Below are 24,533 nucleotides of genomic sequence, written 5' to 3'. Positions count from 1 at the left end.
TGGCCAGCAACCCATCTGCCCCTGCTTCCCGCCTGTGACTCCACCGGGAACCCGGCCCCCAACTCCCGGCATCATTTCTCACTTGGTTTAGCTATGGCCCCAGTGGTCTCCCTCCACAGGCACCCCCTTCAAGGACCCCCTCACGTGACACACTCCTACAGGGCACACCAGATAAGGGCCCATAGGCAGGGCCCTCATGCCCTTCAGCTGCAGCTCTCCCTGTGTGGAACCCTCAGGGGCAATACTTGACTCCCCCTGTGAAGTGACAGACTCTGTTTCCTCCTTCCCTGCTTTCTCCCCCATCCCAGGGACTCCCCACCAGGAAATACTTCTAGCAATGGATCTGCACTGTTAGGAGACCCTCCCCAATCAGACAGTCACCCTGAACCCCAACTGAGAGTCAGAAATTTCCATGGGTGGGGACGTGGATGAGGCAGATACTGACTGACCAGTGAGGTTTTCCTGGTTGTGATAATTCGCCTCCCTGCCTGCCTGCCCTCTACATGCTCCACACAAGTTTGTCTCCCCATCCCCACAACGTTCTGCATCCCGTTGAGTCACCACCCAAACCCCATCCTAGAGGTCTAGGTGTGGGGGTGGGTGGGGGTCTCTGCACAGTGAGCCCAGAGAGCCAACTCTTCCCTCCACTAGAGCCCAGGATGGGGACCAGTGAGCCAAGGTGGGAGGGGGTGGCGAACAGGGCAAGGGATTGGCTGAGCTGGGAACCCCTCTTACCAGCCTCCCTTTCTCCCCAGGGTAATCAGCCGGGCACAGGGGCTGAAGCTGGTGGTGGAAACACTGATGTCCTCGCTGAAGCCCATTGGCAACATTGTGGTCATCTGTTGTGCCTTCTTCATCATATTTGGCATCCTGGGGGTGCAGGTTTGTGGGGGTCCAGGGCCAGCTGTCAGCAGAAACCTGAGGAGTGGCCTTCCTCTTGGCCTGGATGCTGTGGCTCCAGGAGCTGCTGCCACCTTTATCCTAGAAAAGCCTTGAAGCCAAAGGCCCTCGGGCTTCTTCACCTCCTGGGCATTTTGCAGAAAACTGGGAGCCTGGAAGAGGCCCGCAAGGGGAGAGGGCCTCCAGGGGCTTCTGACCAGTGGCGCATAGGCTGCCGTTCTGCCCTCTCACGCACTGCTTGGAGTGCAGATGCTGGCCTTGGCCTGCAGTCTGCTCAGGGGTCCCCTCCCTTCCTTCCCTACTGGAGCCAGTGGGCTGCAGGCCAGGCCTGGGGATCCAGGGCCCAGACAGCTGGGCCAGGTTAGCAGTGAGCTGGCAGGCAGGCGGGTGCAGACCCCAGACGAGGCAGTAAGTGGGGGCTGCTGGGGAAACTTGGCCTCTGGCCCAGGGAGGGAACTTGGCTTTGGAGGAAAAAGAAAGGGAGCTGCCTGCAGGATTTAGCAGGCACCTCCAGGAGCCAGGGCAGCCCGATCATCCCTCTCCTCCAGAGTACCCCTCCTTGCTCCAGGCTCCAGACATTTCAGCTGTAGCATAGATGGCTGGCTGTTGCGCCAGAAGGAGCTTCTGGTTGGCTGCCCCCCTCCCTATCCCCTCCTTTGGCTTCCTGGGGTCTCCACTCTGCCTTGGGCGGGGGAGGCATTCTTGGGTTTCCTCAAATTCTCTGGCTCCAGAGACCAGGCCAGAATACATTTGCTAAGACTGTGTGGTGCCTCTCTGCACACGTGGTGCCCCTTCCACTTCTTATTTCTGGCCTGCTTAGGCCCCCTGTTCCTCCTGTCCCTTAGTCCCTTCCCCACAGTCATAGACTGGTCTGTTCTAGAGTGAGGTGAGCTTTCCCGTCAGAAGGACCTGTGCCTGAGCCCCCTTTTCGCCACCTTCTGGCTGTATAAACTTAGTGAGTGGATTTACTTCTCTGAGCCTCAGTTTTCCTCATCCGTTGAGTGGAATCCATATACCTTGCCCGCCCCCACCATTAAACCAGATCTCTTGGCCCTCCTGCAGCATGTCTGATTCAGTGGGTCTGGGGTGGTCCTGAGAATTTGTATTTCCAGCACGTTCCTGGATGATGCTGATGCTGCTGTCCAGAGACCTCACTTAGAGAATCACTGGCCTCCCTCTTTGTAGGAAATGAATGACTGTCCCCCTCCTTCCACACTTTCCCAGGCCCCTCCCCTAGGACCTTTCCTTCCTCTCCAGGGACTCTGCTCCGAGGAGCCTGGAGGAAGGGTGCCTACAGGGGAGGTTACTGTCAGTGTATCTCTGACTTGACCAAACACCTGGCCCTCACCTAGGGTGTACCTGGAGCTCTTAGGCCCCAGGGCTGGTCTGGGCTTCCTGCGCTCACAGCTCACTTCTTTCTGTGTCTCTGGTTATGTGTGTGTTCAGCTCTTCAAAGGGAAGTTCTTTGTGTGCCAGGGCGAGGACACCAGGAACATCACTAACAAGTCTGACTGTGCTGAGGCCAGTTACCGGTGGGTCCGGCATAAATACAACTTTGACAACCTCGGCCAGGTGCGTCCCAGGCTCTAAGGCGGAGGTGGGAGAGGTGGCAGGAGTCTGGGGAGGATGCAAGTCCACGCTTAATGATGCATGCGGGGTGGTTGGTTCACCTCTGTTTCATCATTAGTGAATGGGTCCTAGTGGGATCTCCATGCAGTGAGACGATGTATTTCTTTAGCACGGTACAAGGTGCAGGTGTATTGTCAAGATGATTCTTTTTCTCATTCCGCATTCATAGAAACAGAAATGTAGAAAATGAAATAGCTCGCTCAGTTTTGCTGGTTTATTTCCCTGCCCCACTCTGGTTTTGGTTTCCGGATTTCCAGAACTCTGGGGTCCGTTGTTCTTCCTGGCTGAGGTCATCTCCCAGGGCTCTTCTGCTTCAGGCAGCCATGGAGCCCTGGGACAGAGAACTCCCATGGAGCCTGGAGTGTGATTCCAGGCTAACCTCTGAAGGCCTAGGGTCCCCCCAGCTATTGCCAGGAGGTGCTTTGGGGGTCACTGGTGGGTGTCTTGGCTATACATCCTAGGTTTCAAATGGTCCTTTCCTCCCCTTCCCCCAGGCCCTAATGTCCCTGTTCGTGCTGGCCTCTAAGGATGGCTGGGTGGATATCATGTATGATGGGCTGGATGCTGTCGGTGTGGACCAGCAGGTAGGGCTGAGGTGGGCAGTATCCATCTTTGGACTCAGGTCACTCACGATGGGCCAACTCCAGGTGTGATGCGTGCAGGCAGTGGATAGAAAGACAGCAAAGCAGGTTGGCAAAATGCCATCCAAGAGGTATTAGGTCTTAATATCAGAGACTGTAACTGGTGGCCTGAGGACAAATGTGGGCTTGCTTTATTGGCTTACAACATATTTAAATTTTTTAATTAGGGATAAACAATTAAACAGCTTCCCTGGTAGCTCCTATGGTGAAGGATCTGCCCTCCATGTGGGAACCCAGGTTCAGTTCCTAGACTGGGAGAAGGGCATGGCAACCTCCTCCAGTGTTCTTGCCTAGAGAATTCCATGGACAGAGGAACCTGGCGGACTACAGTCCATGGGGTCACAAAGAGTCGGACATGACTGAGTGACCAACACTACCATTAAACAATTAAAAATTGACAAGTTTCACGTGAAAAATCCAGATTTGGGTCTGCTCAAGTCCAGAGATCTGGAAACACTGGACTGGCATTCCCTAAGGGCAGGAGTCAACTGAAACAAAGAAGCGACTCCCCCCCTCTTGGATAAAACATCCACGCTCTGCTTTGCCACAGTCCCCAAACCGCTCTACTGGCTAGCACCAAATGCACACCATCACTGACATCACCTGATGGATCTGTGTGTCACTGAGTACGCAGGCCTTGTCGTAAGGACCCCAGGCTGGGGGGCAGCACCTGTGACAGTTACCCTCAGGCTGATATCTCCCCTGGTCCTTCCTGCTTCCCACCAGCCCATCATGAACCACAACCCCTGGATGCTGCTGTACTTCATCTCGTTCCTGCTCATCGTGGCCTTCTTTGTCCTGAACATGTTCGTTGGCGTGGTGGTGGAGAACTTCCACAAGTGTCGGCAGCACCAGGAAGAAGAGGAGGCCCGGCGGCGGGAGGAGAAGCGTCTCCGGAGACTGGAGAAAAAGAGAAGGAGTAAGGAGAAGCAGATGGCTGGTCGGTAGTCTTTCCACATCTCTCTGAGTCACACTTAACCTTGGCCTTGCGACTGTAGGGGGCCAGGGGCTGGGGCTGGGGCAGGGAGAAGATGCTCCCACCCCTTCCCCACCTCCTTCCCCTCGAGAGCATGTCAGCCTTTAGAGCCTGCATGAAGCAGACCAGTTCAGCCCTGTGGGGTAGGGGAGCTCCCGTCTGTGGGCCTCCCGGTCTCAGCATCGTGCTCCCCAGATGATGCCGGAGGGAGCTGATGCACAGTCCCTCCCAGCCTGACTCTGAGAGGAGCCTCATGGGATGAAAACCCCGCTTCATTGCCCTGTGCCGGTATCCAGGGACCCTGACCTTGGCACTTGGCACCTTACCCATCCCACGGTTGGTGAGCAAACATCTTCAACCTGTGGCTGCCCAGTGTCCGTATCTGATGGGCAAGGCCTTGGCAGAACGTGCAGATGGACCATGGCGTGCAAACCCCTGATCGCTCCTTTCTCCCTGTTTCCAGAAAAACTCCCTGGCTCCCTGACTGTCATATATATATATATATATTTTTTTTTTTTGCTAAGCTGTTCAAAAATACCCACCCACCTCAGGGAGGGTCTGAGGTCACAGGAACTCTAAACTCATGACGCTCTGGCCTTAGACCCTTTAGCCCTTCATCTTCGACCTCCAACACCTCTTGCCATTGACCGGGTGAGGCCCCTACCCCAGGCCTCCTCACACTCCTACTATGGGTGGCCAAGACTAAGCGAAAGACTGCAGATTCCGGGACACAAGGCGTGAGTGCGGGTCCTGTTGTGTCCCCATGTGTCTCCAGGTGTGTCTGCACTTGAGTCACCTCCCAATCTCAGGACTCCTGCCTGTCTGTCTGGTACTCAACAATCAATCAGTGTAACTTCCAGTCGCCCACGCCTCTCTAAGTGTCTTTATGTGTGGGTTTTCCTAAGCTTTCGTGTATCTGTCTCTGTTTCGTCTGCGGGTTTTCCCTCTTCTCTCTACCCTTTCACAAACTGTCTTCCTTACTCTGAGAAGATGTACATGGTGCTCTGCGTTTTCCCTTTGGTTTGTTACAATGTGAGTACTGTCAAGCAGGTGGAGGGCTTGGTGCCCCCAGCCCCTGGCTCTAGGGCATCTGGAGCCAGGGGAGGGCTGCTGGGGGCTGTGAAATGGAAGCGGGAGGGACAGAGCTCATGTTCCCCATGAGAGGGGCTGCTCCAGGGTTAGGACACTGACCTCTAGGCAGCAGCTCTGGGATAGGGGTCCCATCTTTGTTCCTGGTGGACGACTGAGGCTGAGCAGGCGTACTGCCCCCAGCAGCCATGCTCCCACCCCTGCTCCATCTGCCCCTCCTTGCAGTCTGTCTTCTTGGCAGGACCTCTGCAGATGGAACTCTTTTGGCAGGAGGTACCTGTGGCCCTGCCTGACCAGCTGGCTCCCCTTCTGGGGTCTGCAGCCTTCTCAGGTCCAGCTGAGGCCACAGCACGGGAAGGAGTGGACATCTGTTCCGAGGACAGGCTTCCTCCTCTCCCCATGCCTCGGACTCCCTGCCCCTGTGACTCTGATGAGCTGGCCAAATTGCTCAGCTTCCTCAAGTGCCCTGTATTCGAGCTTGGGGCTGGTACTCAGGACCCGCCACCCTTGCTCAGCATGCCCTATGCATAGGCAGAGTGAGGGTCACAGCCCAGGGGAAGCGAGCTGCTGAGGGGGCCCTGCCCAGCCCACCTGGTCCGGCCAGTGACCGATGTCGTGTTTCATTCTTTTAGATCTAATGCTGGACGATGTAATTGCTTCCGGCAGCTCAGCCAGCGCGGCGCCAGGTACTGCGTCTGGGGTTGTGGGTTCCAGGGTATGGCCCCGGGCGGTCAGGCCCACGTCCTGTGTGCGGGCATCCTCTTTGCTCCCTCTCCATGGCTCACTGATTCTGTCTTCTCAGGGTGAGGGGTTCTGGGTTCTGTGGCATCCCGTGGGCCTGTGCTAGCTGGACAGGAGGTGAAGGCCTTATCATGCCCCTCCAGCCAACTTCTCTTGGTGGACCCTCCTTGTCTGGCCAGGCTTTTGAGGCCCTGCTCCCAGCCCCCTGCCACCTCTTCCCATTCCTGTTCCTCCTCCTGGGTCACACAGTTCGATTATTAGAGCTGCAAATCTCTCCCGCCTCCTTTTGTCTGAACAGGAGACTTTGATCCAAGCAAGCAGGATGAGAGGAGCAGAGAGGGAAAGGATTTGTTTTAAAAATGTAACAATGAATAATTGAACAGACTCATTAATAGTTAAGTAATTGCAGTGGCCACATCATTGCTACAAACAGCAGGAATTGGGACTCAAAGATCTGAGTTAGCCACAAGCTTCTCCAAAAGCCAAAGATTTGGGAGTGAGCTGGGTCATTTTCTTTGAGAGCTGTGTCTCTGGGAGGGCCCTCCTGGTTTTGCTTGCACCCTCCCCTGCCGCCCCCCACCAGTCCTCTGGCTCCTGCTCTCCCAACACGGCCCCCAGACAGCGGTTCAGAGGTTTTGAGAATCTGTGAAGTGTTGTGGGGCCTCATTACAGCCTCCGATGTCTTTACCCGGTGGTTCCCAACCTGATTGTCCCTAAGGGCCCCCCTTGTCATCTTCTACAACAGACCCCACAACGTAAAAGACCTTCTCTGAAGCTGAGAGCATGTCAGTAATGACTTTGTTTCACTGGTTTTACTAATCAAAGACACATCTAATTGCTAATCAGGACTTATGAGCTGCAGAAGCTTTCACTTTGAACGACGGCAAAGACCATTTTGCTGTTAAATTAGTCTGTGGGGTCTTAGCACAGGCATGTGTATGATTGCATTTAAGCTTTTAAAAATATTGAAAAGAACCTCAGGACCCCCATGTGACTGCCTCCTCAGGCTGTTGAGGCTTGGGACTCCAGACTGGGAACCATGGGCTGTACCATTCTCTACTTTTCCAAATTCCCTCAGAAGCCAGACTCCTGCAGACTCTACCCTGTGGGTGCTGGGCTGCCTGATCAAAGGGGAATCCATGAGCTGCCATTTGAGAGGTCATGCCTGGGGCCCTGGGTGGGTTGATGATGTTTGGCATTGAGAGAACACCTGGGGGCTCAGGCGGCTCCAGCCCCTCTTTATCTGGATTGCCTGGGCCCGCATCTCTGAATTGGGCTGTAGTGTGAGTTCCTGATGTTAAGGAATGAGAGGAGGGTGAGGGGACGTGGCCTTCAGCTTCCCCCTTGTGGGTTCACCTAGTCTGTTCACTGATGTGTCCACACAAACACACTTGCACCAGAACACCATGGGTCTGGCCTCAGAGGCTTCTCCCCCAGGAGTCAACCCATGCAGATTTGCATGGCCCCTGAGACCATCTTCTGACACACCCACTTCATGATAAGCACTCTCTTAATCTCACACTGCACCCCCTTCTGGGGACATTCTGCCGTGCTCTTGTGGGCACAGGCAGGTATATACCCTGGTTACAATATGTCTCACCTTTCCCGCTGGGGATGAAGACTCAGAGACCTTTCCCGCTGGTGACAAAGACTCAGAGACCCCAAACAGGGGCTCAGACCACCCCTACCCCTCTTGCCTAAACCTGTTGTTCTGTGTGGTCTATACTAGAGATTTTCAAACTTACGTGTGCCTAAGAATCCCCCAGAAGACATAACTGAGCCCCACCTTAGAAACTCTCACAGTGGTCCAGGGTAGGACCTGAGCGTCTGCATCTCCAGTCAGCTTACAAGGCATGGCAATGCTGGTGCATCAATGTGCCCAATGGTGTGATGGGGATGAAGTCACACCCACTAGTCTGGAGTTGCTGGAATCAAACACGTGCACCATACTTCCCTGCCAGCACCTCTGCCTCCCCGTGCTGCCCCCAGCAGGAGCGGAGTAGCCAGATCCCAGGGAAAGGCTGAAGGGAAGAGGCTGCTTATCAGGAAAACGACCTGATGAGACAGCTCGGTCCAGCCCAGCTTCCAGGTGGAGGGAGAAAACGGGGCTGCCTCCAGCACCAGGTCGGCTCCCCTCGGCCTCCTGCAGCACCTGCCTCCAACTTGCCATCTCTCCTTTTACCAGGACCCACTGATCGGGCCTGGCTACAGCAGCTGAAGCTGGCCTCTGTCTTGGGGGCCTGTGTCCCTAGGAGTGACCCCTGCCTTCCTCCTACCCCACCACTCCCCTTTGCCAGCCCTCTGCCCTGGCTGTGCCTCGGGCTCGCAGTGACCCTGACTAACTCACTATGCCTGTGGCTTACTCACAGCCTTGCACCCCCGCCCCTGACTGGGGGCTGGGCAGTCCTGGGGGGTGCTCTTCTCCTCAGTGTCTGACTCTGGTATTTTGTCTGCCTACGGTAACTCATACAGGTAGGAGGCAGGGAGACAGGGCCAGGGCAGCTGAAATGCCAGTGACCACTGGTCAAGACCCCCTCCTGGGCTACAGCTGGAGCTGTTAGAGCAGCAGACCCACCCAAGGCTCTGCCCAGGTGGTCAGTTTCTTCTCTGAGCCCAGGTTCTTGCCTGTAGAACCTAGGGCCGGGGACAAAACAGATGACATCATCCAGAGCACAATAGTGAGAGCCTTTGGACAAACTTCGAGGGCACCCTCTGGGCCAAAGCCCCAAGGCTTTGTGTCTAAACCCACCTGGCAGCTGGTGAGGTACTCTTCAGGTACTGGCTTGGTTGCTGCCTCACAGTGTGTTCATAACTAACTTTTTGATGGGCCTTCTTCTCTCTCTCTGTAAAACAAAGGGACTGGCCAAGGAGATGCTTATCAGGTTGGCCCTGGTGCACTTTGGACCTGGGCTCTAATGGAGGGATTTCTGGCAGCCTTGGCACCTGCTGGTCTGGGGTCAGGGCTGAGGGTGGAGGGGTTCTGTACACACCTCAAGGGTCTGGGACTGGTCTCTGAACAGATGCCCTGCCTCAGTCATCCTACCCCACCTTCCCTCTGGGCCTCCACCGGCTCCTTGGACTTCCAGAGCAAGGCCAGGAGGAGGTAGCAGCAGCTCCATCTGGCCTGGGGCTGCCTACACAGACAGACTGGGGTGACAGGGGAGGGGGAACTCTGCAACCTCTCCTCTGCATTGTCTCAGCTAATAACAGGGCTAATAAGGAGCCGCTTTTTCTAACCTAATTGTATTCAAACATTTTAGTTAATTCTCCATTCATATTTTAGCATAATGGGATCGAGTGCTCTCGGCACTTATGGAGATTAATGCAGAGAAAGAGTTCCAGCTGCTAAGGCAACGCTGGGCGACTAGCGCCCTCTTGTTCTGTGGGTACTGAAGGAAGGAAGAGGCTGGCTCACCAGGTCTACCTGGTGATCGCATCGCTGTGTGGATGACCTGTGGCCTTATGTTGTCCCCTGTCCCTGGCCTCTCCACCCCCATCTTCCTGGGGGCCCAGAGGGCCACCTGAGCAAACAAAGTCATGGTTGGCTGGCCCATCTCTGGAAACAAAAATATGGCCTAACGCATCCTACAGAGCACCAGAACACTTGGGACTTTCTGCCTCTCGGTTATCCACACCTCAAGGCTGATGCTGGAGCGCGGCAGCTGGTGAGGCTGTATGGGCAGCTCTTGGGCACTCTTCTTCCTTCGGCCTTTGGTGGGGGCCCACCCAGGCCACTCCTTGCCTCAGTTTACCTTTCTGATTAATTAATAGTCCTGCATGGGAAAGAACAGTTATAACCAAGCTGGCCTGAGCCAAAGCTTCCTGCCGCCCTGGCACAGTCCTCAGAGGCTACAGCCCTGGCTGGCTTCCGCCGTAGACTTCCTGAGGGGGAAGAGCTGTCTGGGACCTGAGGTTGCCCCAAGGCCCCCGTGCGGTGCCCCTTCTTTCTTTGTGGTTGCCTCTGATGACATGTATCCCCAACTTGGTGTGGCCTTTCCTCACACCTGGAGGAGGGGCCCCCTGTAATCTCCTGCCCCCAGATTTGTTCTGCCTGCTTAGTAGGTCAACCTGGTATGATAATTTTTATAACTAAGTGGTTATAAATTTTTATAACTAATTACAAGAGAAATATGATGCCTCTGACAGATCTCAGACAGTGCTTCCTGCTTCCAGCCCAGCCTGCAGGGGAAGCTGCCCTGGTCCCCAGGAGCAGACTGGGCACTGCCTCATTAGAAACTGGGTGAGCCCTGTGGCCTCCCCTCTGCCCTCTCCCGAATGAGGGTTCAGGAGTCCCAGGCCCTGCCCCCCCTGCGGGAGGCCCTCTGAGTGGGTCGGTGCAGTCAGCCAAGAAGACGTCCAATTCCCAATCTCCGGTTTTATCTCCAAATCCCAGCTCTCTTGCAATCTCCTCTGCTCCCCTCAAGAGTCTAAGCTCGGTAAAGGAGTAACAGCCTTCTCCTCTCCGTTGATGGAGCTTCCTCTGAAGCCAATAAGATCAGTCGCTTTACGTCTATTGATTGGACCTTACAGCAGAACACCAAGTCGAGGGTGTTACGAGGGGCTGCTGGATTTTGGAGGCTGCCTCGGAGAGGGGGCTCACCCGGTGTCTACTGTGGGTGGGGAGCCCCGCATGTCCTGACCCCTTCTGTGCCCAACCCCAGCCAGTAGAACAAATGCTTGAAGGGGAAACACCAAGAGAGGGGCTCCTGCCCAAAAAGAGCAGTGCGTGGAGTGCGAGGATGCTGATGACGCTGGAATGTTTCAGCTCTGGCATTAGAGGCTGGTGGCTGTCAGGGACTGTGGGTGGAGGGGGCACAGTGGGCAGGGCCCAATGGCTGCTCTGTTCTCCCTGCTGCCCCCCCCAGAAGCCCAGTGCAAACCCTACTACTCAGACTACTCCCGCTTCCGGCTCCTCGTCCACCACCTGTGTACCAGCCACTACCTGGATCTCTTCATCACGGGTGTCATTGGGCTGAACGTGGTCACTATGGCCATGGAGCACTACCAGCAGCCCCAGGTAGGACTGAGTGACTGGCCGTCTGGGCCCCACCTCCAGTCATGAGCCTGTGGGTGAAGCTAACCCAGCCCAAGTCAGGGCACCTCAGGCAAGTGCTTGGCCCCCTACAGGGGATCCTCTTGTACCACTTGCAGGGATTTGTGAAGGTCAGTCTTGTCTTGGTTTTACAGATGAGGACACTGAGGCTCAGAGCGGTTAGTTGACTTGACCAGCTAACTGGGAAGTGAAGGACCTGGATTCTTCACCCAGCAGATATTTGTTACCTTAAATAAACAAAGATGTTCAGTGTTCTTGACCTGTGAAGATAAAGAAGGCAGATCTGTGCCTACCCTTTTGGAATTTAGATTCTAGTCAATATCCAGCTCCAAACCTCACCTGTGATCTTGCTACTTCTCAAATCAGCTTCCATCATCTGCCTTCCACATCCTAGTTTTCCCATCTGTAAAACAGGAACATTGAATTGACAATGCAAAGACCCCTTTCACGTCTAGCATTCTGTGCCTTCCAGCACATTCTCACGTGATGATCTCACCATCCCTCAAGGAGAGAGATCTTTCAACACAGAGTTTGGATCATACGTGTGAATGAGAAACCTACTCTATCCTAGAGTGGTGGCCAATGATCAGCCATCATGGTGAGAAGGGAGGAAAGTTCCCCTTAGACTCACACTGTCTCCCAGATCTGGGAGGAGTGATAGAAGGATCAGGATGGGCATCTTCCCTGGGCCTTAAGAGATCTTGCGTCTTGCCCCCATCCCTGCCAGATCCTGGATGAGGCTCTGAAGATCTGCAACTATATCTTCACTGTCATCTTTGTCTTGGAGTCAGTTTTCAAACTTGTGGCCTTTGGCTTTCGACGGTTCTTCCAGGACAGGTAAAGGGGAGTGGGGGATGAGGGATGGAGGAGTGGGCACATGTTTCCCAGGGAGATGCCCCAGAGGATCTAGTGCCTAAAGACCTTTCTTGACTCTTGGGGTTCAGACTCCACTCCAGGACCTACACAGGGCTGATGGTGCAGTGTGGGTGGGGGGATATCCAGGGTCTGGGAGATGGGAGGGGAGAGAGGGAGCCTGCTGAGAAAGGGCCTGGGGACAGTGAAAATCAGTGTGGCCTAGACTGGAGCCAGACTGCCTGGACCAGATCTGAATCCTGGCTCTACCACTTAGAAGCTGGTAACTTTGGGTAAGTTACTTAAGTTACTTAATCTCTCTCAGTTTTTTCAGCCGTAGAATGGGATATAATAATTGTATCTACATCACAGAGTTGTGAAGATTTTGAGTTCCTATTTGTAAAGTCTATCAAATAGCACTGACATAGAGCAAAAACCGTAAAAGTACTAGATACAAAAGCAAATGAATAAAAATGAAAAGCAGAGGGCCTAGAACTAAAGTCCTAACCCTCCCTGTGGTACCAGCTGGCTGTGTGACCATAGCTAAACCACACCTTCTCCGCAGGATGGACAGGCTGACCTCCACTCTCCTTTCTGTGGCTGAGAATGCGCCACTCATGTTGCCACAACTACCCCCTCCTCTGCAGTGCCCCCTTCAGGGAGCTGTGTCCTGGGCTTTCAGGTGGAACCAACTGGACCTGGCCATCGTGCTGCTGTCTATCATGGGCATCACACTGGAGGAGATTGAGGTCAATGCCTCGCTGCCCATCAACCCCACCATCATCCGCATCATGAGGGTGCTGCGCATTGCCCGAGGTCAGTGCCGGCTGCCTGCCCGCCACGGCCACTCTCCCAGGGCGACTGCTCAAGGGGAGGTGGCAGAGGTCAGCGCTGACTGGCTAGGGAGGAGGTGGGTGTGGCTTCCATAAGCCTTTCTTCTAGCCTCTGCCGAAGGGGAAGGGTGGGGGTGAAGCCATGGCAGCCCGGCTGGCTGGGGCTGGCTAGCCCACCAGCCCCGGCCCCGGCCCCGGCCCTGGCTCCACCAGCTATGTGACCTGGGACCTAGAGGGGCTAGCTCATGACGTTGTCCTGTTCTGCAGTGCTAAAGCTACTGAAGATGGCTGTGGGCATGCGGGCACTGCTGGACACAGTGATGCAGGCCCTGCCCCAGGTAGCTGGGAGGTGGGAGAGGGTGGGAAGGGTCCTCTCGGGAAGGAGAGGGAGCTCTCCAAAGGGGCGGGGGAAGCTGGCTCAGAGATCTGGTGGCACCTTTTCCATTGCTTTTCCTCTTTTCCAGGTGGGGAACTTGGGACTTCTCTTCATGTTGTTGTTTTTCATCTTTGCAGCTCTGGGCGTGGAGCTCTTTGGAGATCTGGGTGAGTTGGGGTAAGGAGGGCGGAGGAGCCAGGGTTGGAGACTCAGGGACTCCTGGGCTAACTCAAGCCTCTCTCCCCTGCCTTCCTCCTCAGAGTGTGATGAGACGCACCCCTGCGAGGGCCTGGGCCGGCATGCCACCTTTCGGAACTTTGGCATGGCCTTCTTGACCCTCTTCCGAGTCTCCACAGGTGACAACTGGAACGGCATCATGAAGGTGAGAGCCCCCACAGTGAGGCCACTCCCAGGGCTGGCCCTGGCCTCAAGGAGATGGCCCCACTTCTTGGCTCAGCTTGAACTCGATGTGAATAAAAGCATGGAACCTTCTACCCTCCATGCTGGAACACTCTGGGACTCCCTCTCCCCAGGACATTCTCTAACTCACACTTCCCAGGACAGTGGCTCATGCTCTTCTGCCCCTCGGACACCATCACTCCCTCCTCCTGCCCTTCCTTGGCCCCCTGCAAAGCTCTGTGACACTGGAGACCTGACTTCCTGTGGCAGCTCTGTCCACTGTCCTCCCAACCTCCCTCCTCTAACCTGCCTCCCCAGGACACCCTCCGGGACTGTGACCAGGAGTCCACCTGCTACAACACGGTCATCTCCCCCATCTACTTCGTGTCCTTCGTGCTGACAGCCCAGTTTGTGCTGGTCAACGTGGTCATTGCCGTGCTGATGAAGCACCTGGAGGAGAGCAACAAGGAGGCCAAGGAGGAGGCCGAGCTGGAGGCTGAACTGGAGCTAGAGATGAAGACGCTCAGCCCACAGGCCCCCTCACCACTGGGCAGCCCCTTCCTCTGGCCTGGGGTCGAGGGCCCCGACAGCCCTGGCAGCCCCAAACCTGGGGCCCCACATGCCACACCCCACACTGGAGCAGCCTCCCACTTCTCCCTGGAGCACCCCATGGTGAGCAGAGGCCCCACCACCACCTCTAGGGAATGTGGAACAGAGATGGGTGGTGTGCGTGCTCAGTGGCTCGTTGGTGGGTGGTCCAGGGAGCGGGCAGCAAGCAGACCCTAGGGCTCCTCCTGAATCACCTGACCCTCCTGCCTCGATGTGGAGAGGTAAGCAGGCCCTTGTCTGTCCCCAGAGATGGCGGCCCACACTTGCAGTGTGGGGCCACCCCAGCAAGCCACTGGCACACTTGCTGGCTCATCTGTCCCGGTACCTCCAGCTTGGCTGGGACTTCCCTTCCTCTTTTAGGTTCAAGGTTGTTTTCTGTCTCCTACCTGTTTCTCTCTTACCCGTGCCCTGATTTTGCCGCACTTCTTTCCTTCCCCACCCTCAACCTGCCTGATGCCATCTCTCAATCTTTTTTCCCGACCTTTTCTTTCTTTCCCCTTCTCTCCCTCTGGGCTCCTCTATTTTCCATCTCCTATCTCTCCTTCCTCCTCCCACGCCTCTCTCTTCCCCTGTCTCTTTATGGTTATGTGTGCGCGCGCATGTGTGTACATATATGTGACCCCCTCTTTTTCTCTGTCTCTTCTCAATCCCTGCCGTGACACTTCCCATCACTGCTCCTCTGACCCTCACTCCCCTGCCTCTTTGGCTCCCATTACGGGCTGGTCCTCCCCAGGACAGACAGCTGTTTGACACCATATCCCTGCTGATCCAGGGCTCCCTGGATGGGGAGCTGAAGCTGATGGACGAGCTGGCAGGCCCAGGGGGCCAGCCCTCTGCCTTCCCTCCTGCCCGCAGCCCAGGCGGCTCCGACCCACAGGTTACTGTGTCCCTGTGCTATGCCCCTTCCCCTGACTGTGCTGGGCTGTGCCATGCTGTGCCATGCTTCTGGGGAGGTGGGGGTGTTTCCTGCCCACTGGGTGTCTGGGGAAGGAACAGCTTTACCTCAGTTGAATTGGGCCTGGCAGGAGGTGGCCAGGGGTTCCTCAGGCTGAGATCCACCTCTGGAACACATAGATGGAAGGTAGGGATGCTGAGATAACACTTCTGAGGGAGAAGAATAGACGGAGGAGGGGTTTGGAGAGGGCAATCATAAGAAAGAACCTGGAAGAGAAGAGGAGCCGAAGACGAGTTGGCAGTGGGTTAGCAGATGGTCAGAGTGATGAACAAGATCCAGGGGAGAGGTGCTTTGGGGGTGAGTGCAGGTGGCCAGGGGACCCACTGAGGGACATGTCTTAGGCCACAGTCTGCTTCTTCTCCGTATCCACTGCCCTCCCCACTAGTTCTATGTTTGGTGGCCTTTTTAGCTGTGGAAACCGCTGGGCATGGTGGATGCTATCTGTAGCCAGTGGCTTCTGACCCGGCCCTGAGAGGGGACGGAAGGCTCCAGTCAGGAGTGGGTTCAAGGACCTCGTTTGAAATAGGACTTGGCTTCCTCTCCAAGCCTTGCACCTTCCCACAGCAGCACATGCTTTTCTCCTCCAATCCCATCTCAGTGCAGTCTTCTGCTTCCTGAGGTCCTCTTCCTTCTCCTCTTGGGACCTGTCTCACCACTTTTGACTCCCTTCACTTGGAGGTGCACCCCAAAACCCTCCTCCTAAGTCAGGGACTGCAGGAAAGCCCCTGGTAGACCCAGAGTGAAAGCAAGGAGACAAGTTTCAGCTGTAGATAGAAAGCCTAGTGTTCTATGGGCCATGATGGATGGTGTGGTGGGCAAGCAGGTTTCCAGTACCTGGGACACCTATTAGCCTGATCAAAGAAATGGACGGTGATCCTTAAATAGGAAGGATCCTTGCTCTGGGGTTCCTGACCTCTTGTTGGATTCAGTCTCAGATAGACTATAGGGTCCTGAACCTGGCAATGACCTAGAATGATCCCTGAGAGATCAAGTCCATTCCTGAGTCCGCTCATCCTGAAGGAAGGTCATGGGGAAAGGTGCTGGGGGAGAAGATGTTGAGAAGGTGGCCAGGAGGTCAGCTCATCTGGGAGGCATGGCCCCACTGTCCCCCAGAGTCCTGCAGGCACTGAAGCTCAGCTGCAGATCCCAGGTGAGCCAGTCTGATGGTGTACTAGCCCAACTGAGTGTGCCCAATTGAGGCCAGCGAGAGGAGGGCCCAGGAGGGGAGATGCCAGAATTCGGGGGCAGGCCAAGTCCTGCCAGGCTTTTGGAAGCAGAGGGAATAGGCAGAAAGCCGTCGTCAAGCTGGCAGCTTTGTCCCCAGCACCCCCTACGCTGCTCTGTCTTGCTGAGAGCAGAGAGGCGCTTTGCGGGCCTTTCTTCTTTTTTTTTTTTTTTTTCTGGTATCTTCTTTATAAGAGTCAGAAGCCCTCCCAGCTCCCTGCTCCCTCCCTGGATGGTGCTGATGTGGGAGGGGCTGTCAGGGCTCCGTCTCCTGCTTTGTCTCCAGCTCTGTGCCTGTGCAGCCTCTCTGATCAGAGCAGGGGTTGGGAGTGGGGGGAGGGGAGGTGCTCTCAGCTTACTTGGGAAGGGTGGGGCAGAGAGAAAGGAGAGACCTTCTCCTTACGCTCTGTGAACAGTGGGAAAGCGGGGCCGTGTGCGTGTGCACACATGGGAGAGAGCGCACTGTCCTGGTTTCTTATGCCTGCTCATCTCTCTCCCTGTCTAGATCCCTCTAGCTGAGATGGAGGCTCTGTCTTTGACGTCAGAGATTGTGTCTGAACTGTCCTGCTCTCTAGCTCTGACGGATGACTGTTTGCCTGATGACACTCACACACTCTTACTTAGTGCCCTGGAGAGCAATGTACATACACACAGCCCCCCGGCTGCTCCCCAGCCCCCCAGGGGCGGGCTGACTGCAGGGGCTCCAGATCCCTCCCCCCTCACTCTGCCGCCAGCCCTACCCAGAGGCAGCACTTAGTGCCCCAGGCTTTACTAAGGTCCCCCACTGTGGACAAAGAAAGTAAAGTAAATGAGATTCAACTGGGGCCTTGCCCAGAGGGCCCAGGATCAACAGTTGTGAAAGGGTTAATCCAGATACCCAAGAGTGACAGAGCTCAAAGCAGAGGTGTTATCAGACAGCTGACCAATGTGCCTGTCTGGCCACAGAGTTGGTTTTTGTATTTGGAGCCCCGTGCAGGCCAGCCTTCCCCCTTCCTGCAGCCCTCCTTCCCACCTCCCCTTCTCACCTCCCCCGAACATGAGCCATTCACCACCACGCAGTGGGTGAGAGCCACATCTCTGCTGCTACCACCATGCCCTTGTCCACCTGGGGTGGGGGGCGGTCCTGTCTCCCGTCACTGTCCCTGGGTGTTCCCACGGCAGCTTCCCCACTTCTACCCGGCTCTCCCATCCACATCTAACAGTGAGCAGCCCCCTCCTCCCAACTTCCCCTCCTCTTGGGACTTAAGGAGGGACAGGGGCCCATTTCTCACAGCAGGGCTCTGTTGACCATAGATTCTTGGAGTGGTTGGCAGAAGTGGAGCCTGGGGCTGAGAGAGGAAGCAGAGGCTCCAGACTGTTTTCTGACAGTCATTCTCAGGCCTGCTGGGGCTACTCACCTGGCTGAGTCTGCAAGGGGACAGGAATCTGCGGCTGAGTCTGCGGGACAGGAATGAGAACTAGAGATGGAGAAATCTCTTGGGAACAAATCTTGTTTCCCTCCATCTGGGGTCAAAAGCTGGTGATGGCCTTTCTTTGAAATACGATTTAAAAAATCCACTCTCATTTCTAGTCTGTCCACTAAGGGAGGACTTGAGACCATGGTATCCAGGCCTTGCTCACCAGCCACCACCTGCCAGAGTCACTGTTTAATTAAAGAGAGGTGGGGAGGTGGGTAAACCAGCTGTGACCCATCCCCTTAGTGTTCATCCATCATTCAGCTCACATTAACCCAGCCCTTGTCTACTGCTGGGTGCTGCGGCTGCGTTAAGAACTGGATGATGAAACAGCCTCTGTTCTGCAGGGAGTCTCTGGCTGCCTCCTCTTCTACTCATTGGGAAGGTCCTTTCCCTCTCATCAGTGCCCCCACAGCCCCAGGGCAGTAGTTGAGATGGGGAGTATGTGCGTGTTAAGTCGCTTCAGTCATGTCCGACTCTTTGTGACCCCTTGGACTGTAGCCTGCCAGGCTCCTCTGTCCACGGGATTCTCCAGGCAATCTCCAGGTGGGATGCTGGGGGCGGTTGAGGCTATTAGCTTTTAACTCTCCACTGTGCAGCTTCAGAGCCTCTCAGTGAGGCCTTGAGTATGAGCTCTTGGGCTGCCTGCAGGGCTGGGGGCTGGGGGCTGCTCTCCCTCCTGAACACCTCCTCACCTCTCCGTCATTCCCCAGTGGGAAGCTGCAAGATGTAGTATGAATAGTTTTCTGGGGGCAGGGCATCCTCCTACCCACTTCCTCTCTGTGTTTGGAAGGCTCATCCATGTGTCTGGTCCTTCTCCCCAACCACAGTCATCCCATCACCACCTTGTCCAGGGAGGGGACCGGGGGGCCAGGGTCTGGGTCGGGTGGTGGGCTTCTGATTCCCATCGCCAGTCTCTGCCTCAGTTACCCAATCTGATGCCCCTCTTCCTCTTACTTCCCTCCCCGCCCCTGCACTGTTCCTTTTGCAGATGGAGTCCCACCCTGAGGAGGTGCCCATCATGCTGGGACCAGATCTGCTGACTGTGCGGAAGTCTGGGGTCAGCCGAACGCACTCTCTGCCCAATGACAGCTACATGTGCCGGGATGGGAGCACTGCCGAGGGGTCCCTGGGACACAGGGGCCGGGGGCTCCCCAGAGCTCAGTCAGGTACCAAGGCTGGGGGCAGGCCCGCTTGGCTCACACTGGGAGATCCGTCCTTGCCTAAGCTCAGTCCTGCCCAAGTACTGGAAGTAGGGGTACTGAGGCAGCCAAAGAGGCCTCTCCTACCTCCGAGGAGCCCCCAGCCTGAAGGGGTCAGCTGCCCCTGCCTAAGGGAGCCCCCAGCCTGAGGGGAGCGGCTTTCAGTCCAGGGCGGGGATGGGGTGGTGAAAGCAGAGGCCCCAGCTGGGGGAGAGGGAATAGTGGATGGGAGGGACTCAGGTCGGGGCCAGCACATTGACTGTCCAGGCCTTCTCTCTCCCCTCACCTCCCCTCACAGGCTCCATCTTGTCCGTCCACTCCCAGCCAGCAGACACCAGCCACATCCCGCAGCTTCCCAAAGACGCACCCCATCTGCTCCAGCCCCATGGTGCTCCCACCTGGGGCACCATCCCCAAATTGCCCCCACCAGGCCGCTCCCCTTTGGCTCAGAGGCCACTCAGGCGCCAGGTGAGCTGGTATAGTGGGTGGGCACGGGCCGGGGCTGGCCTCTCTGCAGGGAATCCTAGGCTATTGGTGATGATGAGGCTTGCCACTTCCATTCTCCCAGCAAACATTTATTGTGTGCCAGTGATGTGCCAGACTGAGTTCTAGATGCTGGGGACACAATTCTAGGCAAAGCAAAGTGGTCTGTGTCCCCTTGGGGGACACAGAAGAGGCCAGAGACCAGAGGGGGTCATGGTTGTCCAGGAACACTTGTCAGGTTGGAGATAGAGCCTGGGTCTCTGGATTCCCTTTCCATGGGCAGAGCTGCATGGAAAGCTTGTTGGCCTAGCTAAGGGGCACAAGGCATGTTTTGGGTGTCTCCACTCTTGGTGACTCCCAGGGCTCAGCTTCCAGATCCCACACTCAAGGAGCACAGAACAGAGGCTCGGGTAGCCAGGGCAGGCTTGTCTGCCCCCCTGTGACAAGGCCACCGCTCATGCTGTGTGCGTCCCATGTGTGAGGATGGCTACATGAGCATCTGCTTTCATCCATCGCCTTTGGGAGCAGGCACAGTCCTCATCTGCTTCGCAAATATTCACTGAGCAGCCTCCATGTCTGGGCACTGGGGACAGGGACAAATGAGAGAACGCCTGCCCTCTGGAGCCCGTGGTATAATAGCAGAGACAAATACCCCATCAGGTCACTGCAGCAACAGGGTGCTCACGTGTGTGGTGCAGCAGAGAGCAGAAGAGGAAGGAGTCAGTTTTTTCCTTTGGGGTAAAGGTGGTCGGGTATTACATCACAGAGTACTTGAGCCCATAAAATCAAAGGATGCTTGCCATTTGGGAAGGGTGTGTAAGGCCAAAGAAATAGCCTGTGCAGAGGCTGGGAGATGTGAAGGAGACAGCTGGGGAGCAGAGCTGGCCCAGTGCTTTCTGGGGTCGCATGGGTTGGGAGCTGTATGGAGCAATTCCTGCAGGCCTGGGGGTGGAGACACAATGGACCACAGAGAGCAAATAGTGCATGACCCCTATCTCCCAGTAAGAGCAGACACTGAGAACCCCTGCTTAGGGTGATCCTGCAACTCCATGGAGGGGAAGGAGGGGTTGTCTGACCTGCCAGGTGGGACAGTTCATGGGGGAGAGGAAACCTGTGGGCTGAGCTCTCCCCCCACCCCATACAGGCAGCAATAAGGACGGATTCCCTGGACATTCAGGGCCTGGGCAGCAGGGAAGACCTGCTGTCAGAGGTGAGTGGGCCCTCCCCGCTGCTGGCCCGGGCCTCCTCCTTTTGGGGCCGCTCCAGCACCCAGGCTCAGCAGCATTCCTGCAGCCAGAGCAAGATCTTGAAGCACATGCCCCCGTCAGCCCCCTGCCCAGGCCCAGAACCCAAGTGGGGCAAGGGCCCACCAGAGACCAGAAGCAGCTTAGAGCTGGACACGGAGCTGAGCTGGATTTCAGGAGACTTCCTGCCCATGGACAGTCAGGAGGAAGCCCCGTCCCCGCGGGACCTGAAGAAGTGCTACAGCGTGGAGGCCCAGAGCTGCCCGCGCCGGCCTGCGTCCTGGCTGGATGAACAGAGGAGGCACTCCATCGCAGTCAGCTGCCTGGACAGTGGCTCCCAACCCCACCTGGGCCCTGATCCCTCTAGCCTTGGAGGTCAGCCGCTAGGGGGAGCTGGGAGCCGGCCCAAGAAGAAACTCAGTCCACCCAGTATCTCCATAGACCCCCCAGAGAGCCAGGGCCCTCGGCCCCCACCCAGTCCTGGTGTCTGCCTCCGCCGGAGGGCTCCGTCCAGCGACTCCAAGGATCCCTTGGCCTCTGGCCCTCCCGACAGCATGGCTGCCTCGTCCTCCCCAAAGAAAGACGTGCTGAGTCTCTCTGGTTTATCCTCTGACCCAGCAGACCTGGACCCCTGAGTCCTGCCCCTCTCTCCCACTCACCTCTCTCCACTGGGTGCCAAATCCTAGCTCCTCCTCCTGGGCTGTGTTTCTGAACGTTTCCACATGGGCACCGAGGAGGTGCTCCTCCTTGCCTCAGTGGCACTGGGCACCGGCAAGCAGAATTTCCAGAGTTAAGAGCAGCAGCCCCGGCCCTGGACAGCCCCGGCCACCTTGGCTCCAAGCGGAGAGAGAGGCCCAGCAGAGCTGAGGTTCCCGACACCAGGAGCTGTTGGGAGAAAGCAATACGTTTGTGCAGAATCTCTATGTATATTCTATTTTATTAAATTAATTGAATCTAGTATTTGCGGGATGTACGACATTTTGTGGCTGAAGAGATTTGTTTCCTTCTGCTTTTATGTGTCTCAGAATATTTTTGAGGCGAAGGCGTCTGTCTCTTGGCTATTTTAACCTAAAATAACTAGTCTAGTTATGTTCCCTCTTCTTGCAAAGCACAAGCTGGGATCGAGAGTGCATTACAGCCTTGACGGGGGCCCATCTTCAGCAATGGAGAGCAAGAACCATTTTGGAAACTGTAATGTAACTTATTTTTTTCCTTTAATCTTGTCATCATTTTCTGTAGGGAAAAAAAAGAAAAAGATTTTACAAATGAAATGGAACCTTTTTATATATACATACATACATATCTATATCTATAATAAAGTAATTTTCCAAAATAAAAAGTTAATCACGGTCCAGAGTAAAAGCCAAAGAGACAGAGTTAGGTATTTCCAGATGGCACTAGACAAAGATTCCCGGAGATGGGGAGTGGGTGGTGGGAACAGAGCAGGGTCAGAGCTGCCTGTGTGTGTGTGTGTGTGTGTGTGTGTGTGTGCGCACACACACACAATACCCAGAGAGAGAGAGGATACAGCCTGGCCGCCCAGGGGTGAGGAAGAGAGAAGCCCCTATGTTGGTGGCAAGCTGGACAAGCAGGGTATACTCCTGCTTCTATCGAAGCTTTATCGCTTCCTTATAGCCAGGCAGCTCTGTGAATTTGAGTGATGCCAGATTAACTCTTATTTCTGCTGACAGCTATCAGCCCCACATTGAAAGCTGGAAATTGTCATAATGAAGCTGTTTTTGTTTAATGAGGCTGACTGAGGCTGGGGGAGGCGTCTCAGATGCTGTAATGGAGATTTGAGGGGTGCTTTCGGGGAGGAAGCAAGTGCTTCTGCATTTTCCTTCCTCAGGCTTCAGCCAGGATGACCTGAGTGGTCTGGGCTTCAGCATGTTGCCCTGGGTGGGGGGGTTGGGGGGGCAACAGAGCCCTGGCACTGCAGGCACTGCCCCATCAGGGCTGGCAATGGGGTTAAGCTATATAAACAGTGAGCTACTCCCTCCTAAGATGAAGGGGCCAGGGCTGGGACATCTCAGTGGAGTTGATATGGAGATGGCCCCCTGGGGGGTGATAAATGAGCATCGTCAAGGTGTTTACATTGGCTGCTGTTGCCTGCCCAGTGGGAACCAGCTGAGGAGGCGGGGGTGAAGGCAACCAGGCAGTCTGAGGGGAGGAGGTGGGGAGGAGGAGGCGCCAGCAGCATAGCCCAGAAGAATCTCCTTTCTGGTAATACCATAGGCAATATTCTTTTGTCTGAAACAAAATAATGTCATGGTGCCAAGGGCACTAACCACAGGTTCAGCCAGTCTGTCCCTGCCAGCCACCCCCGAACATCTGCCCCAACCCCACTCCTTTGAACACCCTTAACCCCTTACCCCAGCACCTTCAAACCCCAGGACTCTTGAAACCTGAAAGGCAGCTTGGCCTAGGCAGCTCTCACCCACATCCCTCATTGGAACCTGGGATCCCAGTGAGGTTGGGGAGGCTGCTGGATGGTTGGACCTGGAAGTTTTGTCCAACCCAGTATTTTCTAAGCTGGTGAAAGCTTTTCTCACTGCTCTTTTGGACAGAAATAATACCACACCTTGACACAAACACCTGGTTTCATCCTCTTAGGGTATGCAATAGCATAAAACTCTTTCTCCTCTGGGCTCTTTGGATAGGGAGAGGGGGTTGCATGTAGGAACTGCCTTAAAAAAAAAAGCAAATCTATACAAAATTCCTAGAGTTTTGTCACCTAGGTCTGCAGATTAAGCTTTTATAGCTTTTGGTAGCATTCTGTAGCTGTCTATTCCTTAATAAGGGTAGGAGATGTGGGGAGGATGTTCTGGGGTCTTTTTTTATTCTAATGGTTATTGGAATCTGGATCAAGGTGAAGCCAGAGAATTGGGCTGCTTCTCCCTCCCCTCAATCCCAGACTTCCCAACCATCCCCTGCCCCCACGACCCCTCAGAGTGAATATTTCAGAGGAGAGAACTGTGGCCTCTGCCAAAAATGTAAAATCTTTATCAATGATGAAAGCTGTTGTGTCTCATTAAAAGGGCTCTGAAGTAGAAATAAGGACACTGCTGAATCTTATTAACAGTATGTTATTTACAATCTGAACAACAAGGATGCTAATCTCATGATGCTTGTCTGGATGGTTATTTGATTCTGCAGGGATGGGGAGTGGAGGAGTCTGAAGGAAGCTAGGGTGAGGGGCTGGTAGAGGCAACCGGTCTTGGACTAGGGCCTCCAGGACAGGGTTGGAATGGCCAGGAGCTTCAGGGATGCGAGGGCTTTGGGAAGTAAGAAATCTACACTGGCACTTCTACTTTCAGCCTTCTCCTTGTGGGTTCAGAGGAAATTGTGTTAACAGCTACAGGCCCCCATCTCAGGCTTGGCTGCCTCTTTTTCCTCCATCTCAAGGTCCAGGAAAAGGTCTATCTAGGGGTGGGAGGACGAGGAGGAGCAAGCGGAGCTGGTGCTAAAAACAAACCTGAGACTCTCTGCAGCCTCTCACTTGCTTCTCACAACACCCTGGCAAGCAAAGTACCCCCTCCGTCATTTTCCCATGAGGCAATGGGTTCAGAAAGGTTTCAGTGACTTGGCCAAGATCACGCAGCCAGGAGATGGCGGAGCTGAGGTTTGAATCTCCATCTGGCCAACCTCTAGACCACTGACTTCACACTACCTCAGCCTCTGTCCCACTGCAGAAGGTATGGAACATGGTGTGAAGAGTCCTAATCAAAAAAATGACTTGCCAGGGAGGACTTTCCCAAAGCGGTCACATTTGTGTTCATGAAAATGTACTCCTGCACTCCCAGTTTGGTGTCCTCAGAGGCTTAGAGAAGCCCATAGCCCTCCACCTTGTATGAAGAGAGGCTTGACCACAAA

General features: G+C 55.3%; 1 protein-coding gene across 3 annotated transcripts in view; it reads left to right on the top strand.

The window, feature by feature from the left end:
* Positions 1–21,958, top strand: part of CACNA1G (calcium voltage-gated channel subunit alpha1 G) — a 62,146-nt gene extending 40,188 nt beyond the window's left edge. For 2 of the 3 annotated variants that reach the window (XM_055407564.2, XM_088828974.1), the window contains 15 exons: positions 756–882; positions 2,347–2,472; positions 3,024–3,113; positions 3,897–4,089; positions 5,868–5,921; positions 10,842–10,993; positions 11,757–11,866; positions 12,564–12,697; positions 12,982–13,052; positions 13,179–13,257; positions 13,351–13,472; positions 13,808–14,161; positions 18,723–18,900; positions 19,232–19,401; positions 20,561–21,958. In XM_055407564.2, coding sequence (XP_055263539.2) covers positions 756–882; positions 2,347–2,472; positions 3,024–3,113; positions 3,897–4,089; positions 5,868–5,921; positions 10,842–10,993; positions 11,757–11,866; positions 12,564–12,697; positions 12,982–13,052; positions 13,179–13,257; positions 13,351–13,472; positions 13,808–14,161; positions 18,723–18,900; positions 19,232–19,401; positions 20,561–21,295 — 2,695 coding nt within the window. In that variant the 3' untranslated portion in view covers positions 21,296–21,958. Of the gene's footprint in view, positions 1–755; positions 883–2,346; positions 2,473–3,023; positions 3,114–3,896; positions 4,090–5,867; positions 5,922–10,841; positions 10,994–11,756; positions 11,867–12,563; positions 12,698–12,981; positions 13,053–13,178; positions 13,258–13,350; positions 13,473–13,807; positions 14,162–14,790; positions 14,976–16,782; positions 16,918–18,722; positions 18,901–19,231; positions 19,402–20,560 lie in introns of all 3 variants that reach the window. The other variant, XM_088828975.1, reaches the window with a different exon arrangement.
* Positions 21,959–24,533: the final 2,575 nt, after the last annotated feature.

Source organism: Moschus berezovskii, chromosome 20 (genome assembly GCF_049115385.1).
Source record: "Moschus berezovskii isolate FMDL1 chromosome 20, NW_MosBer_1.0, whole genome shotgun sequence".
NCBI classification, from domain to species: Eukaryota; Metazoa; Chordata; class Mammalia; order Artiodactyla; family Moschidae; genus Moschus; species Moschus berezovskii.
This window is presented reverse-complemented; position numbering and strand designations above follow the sequence as displayed.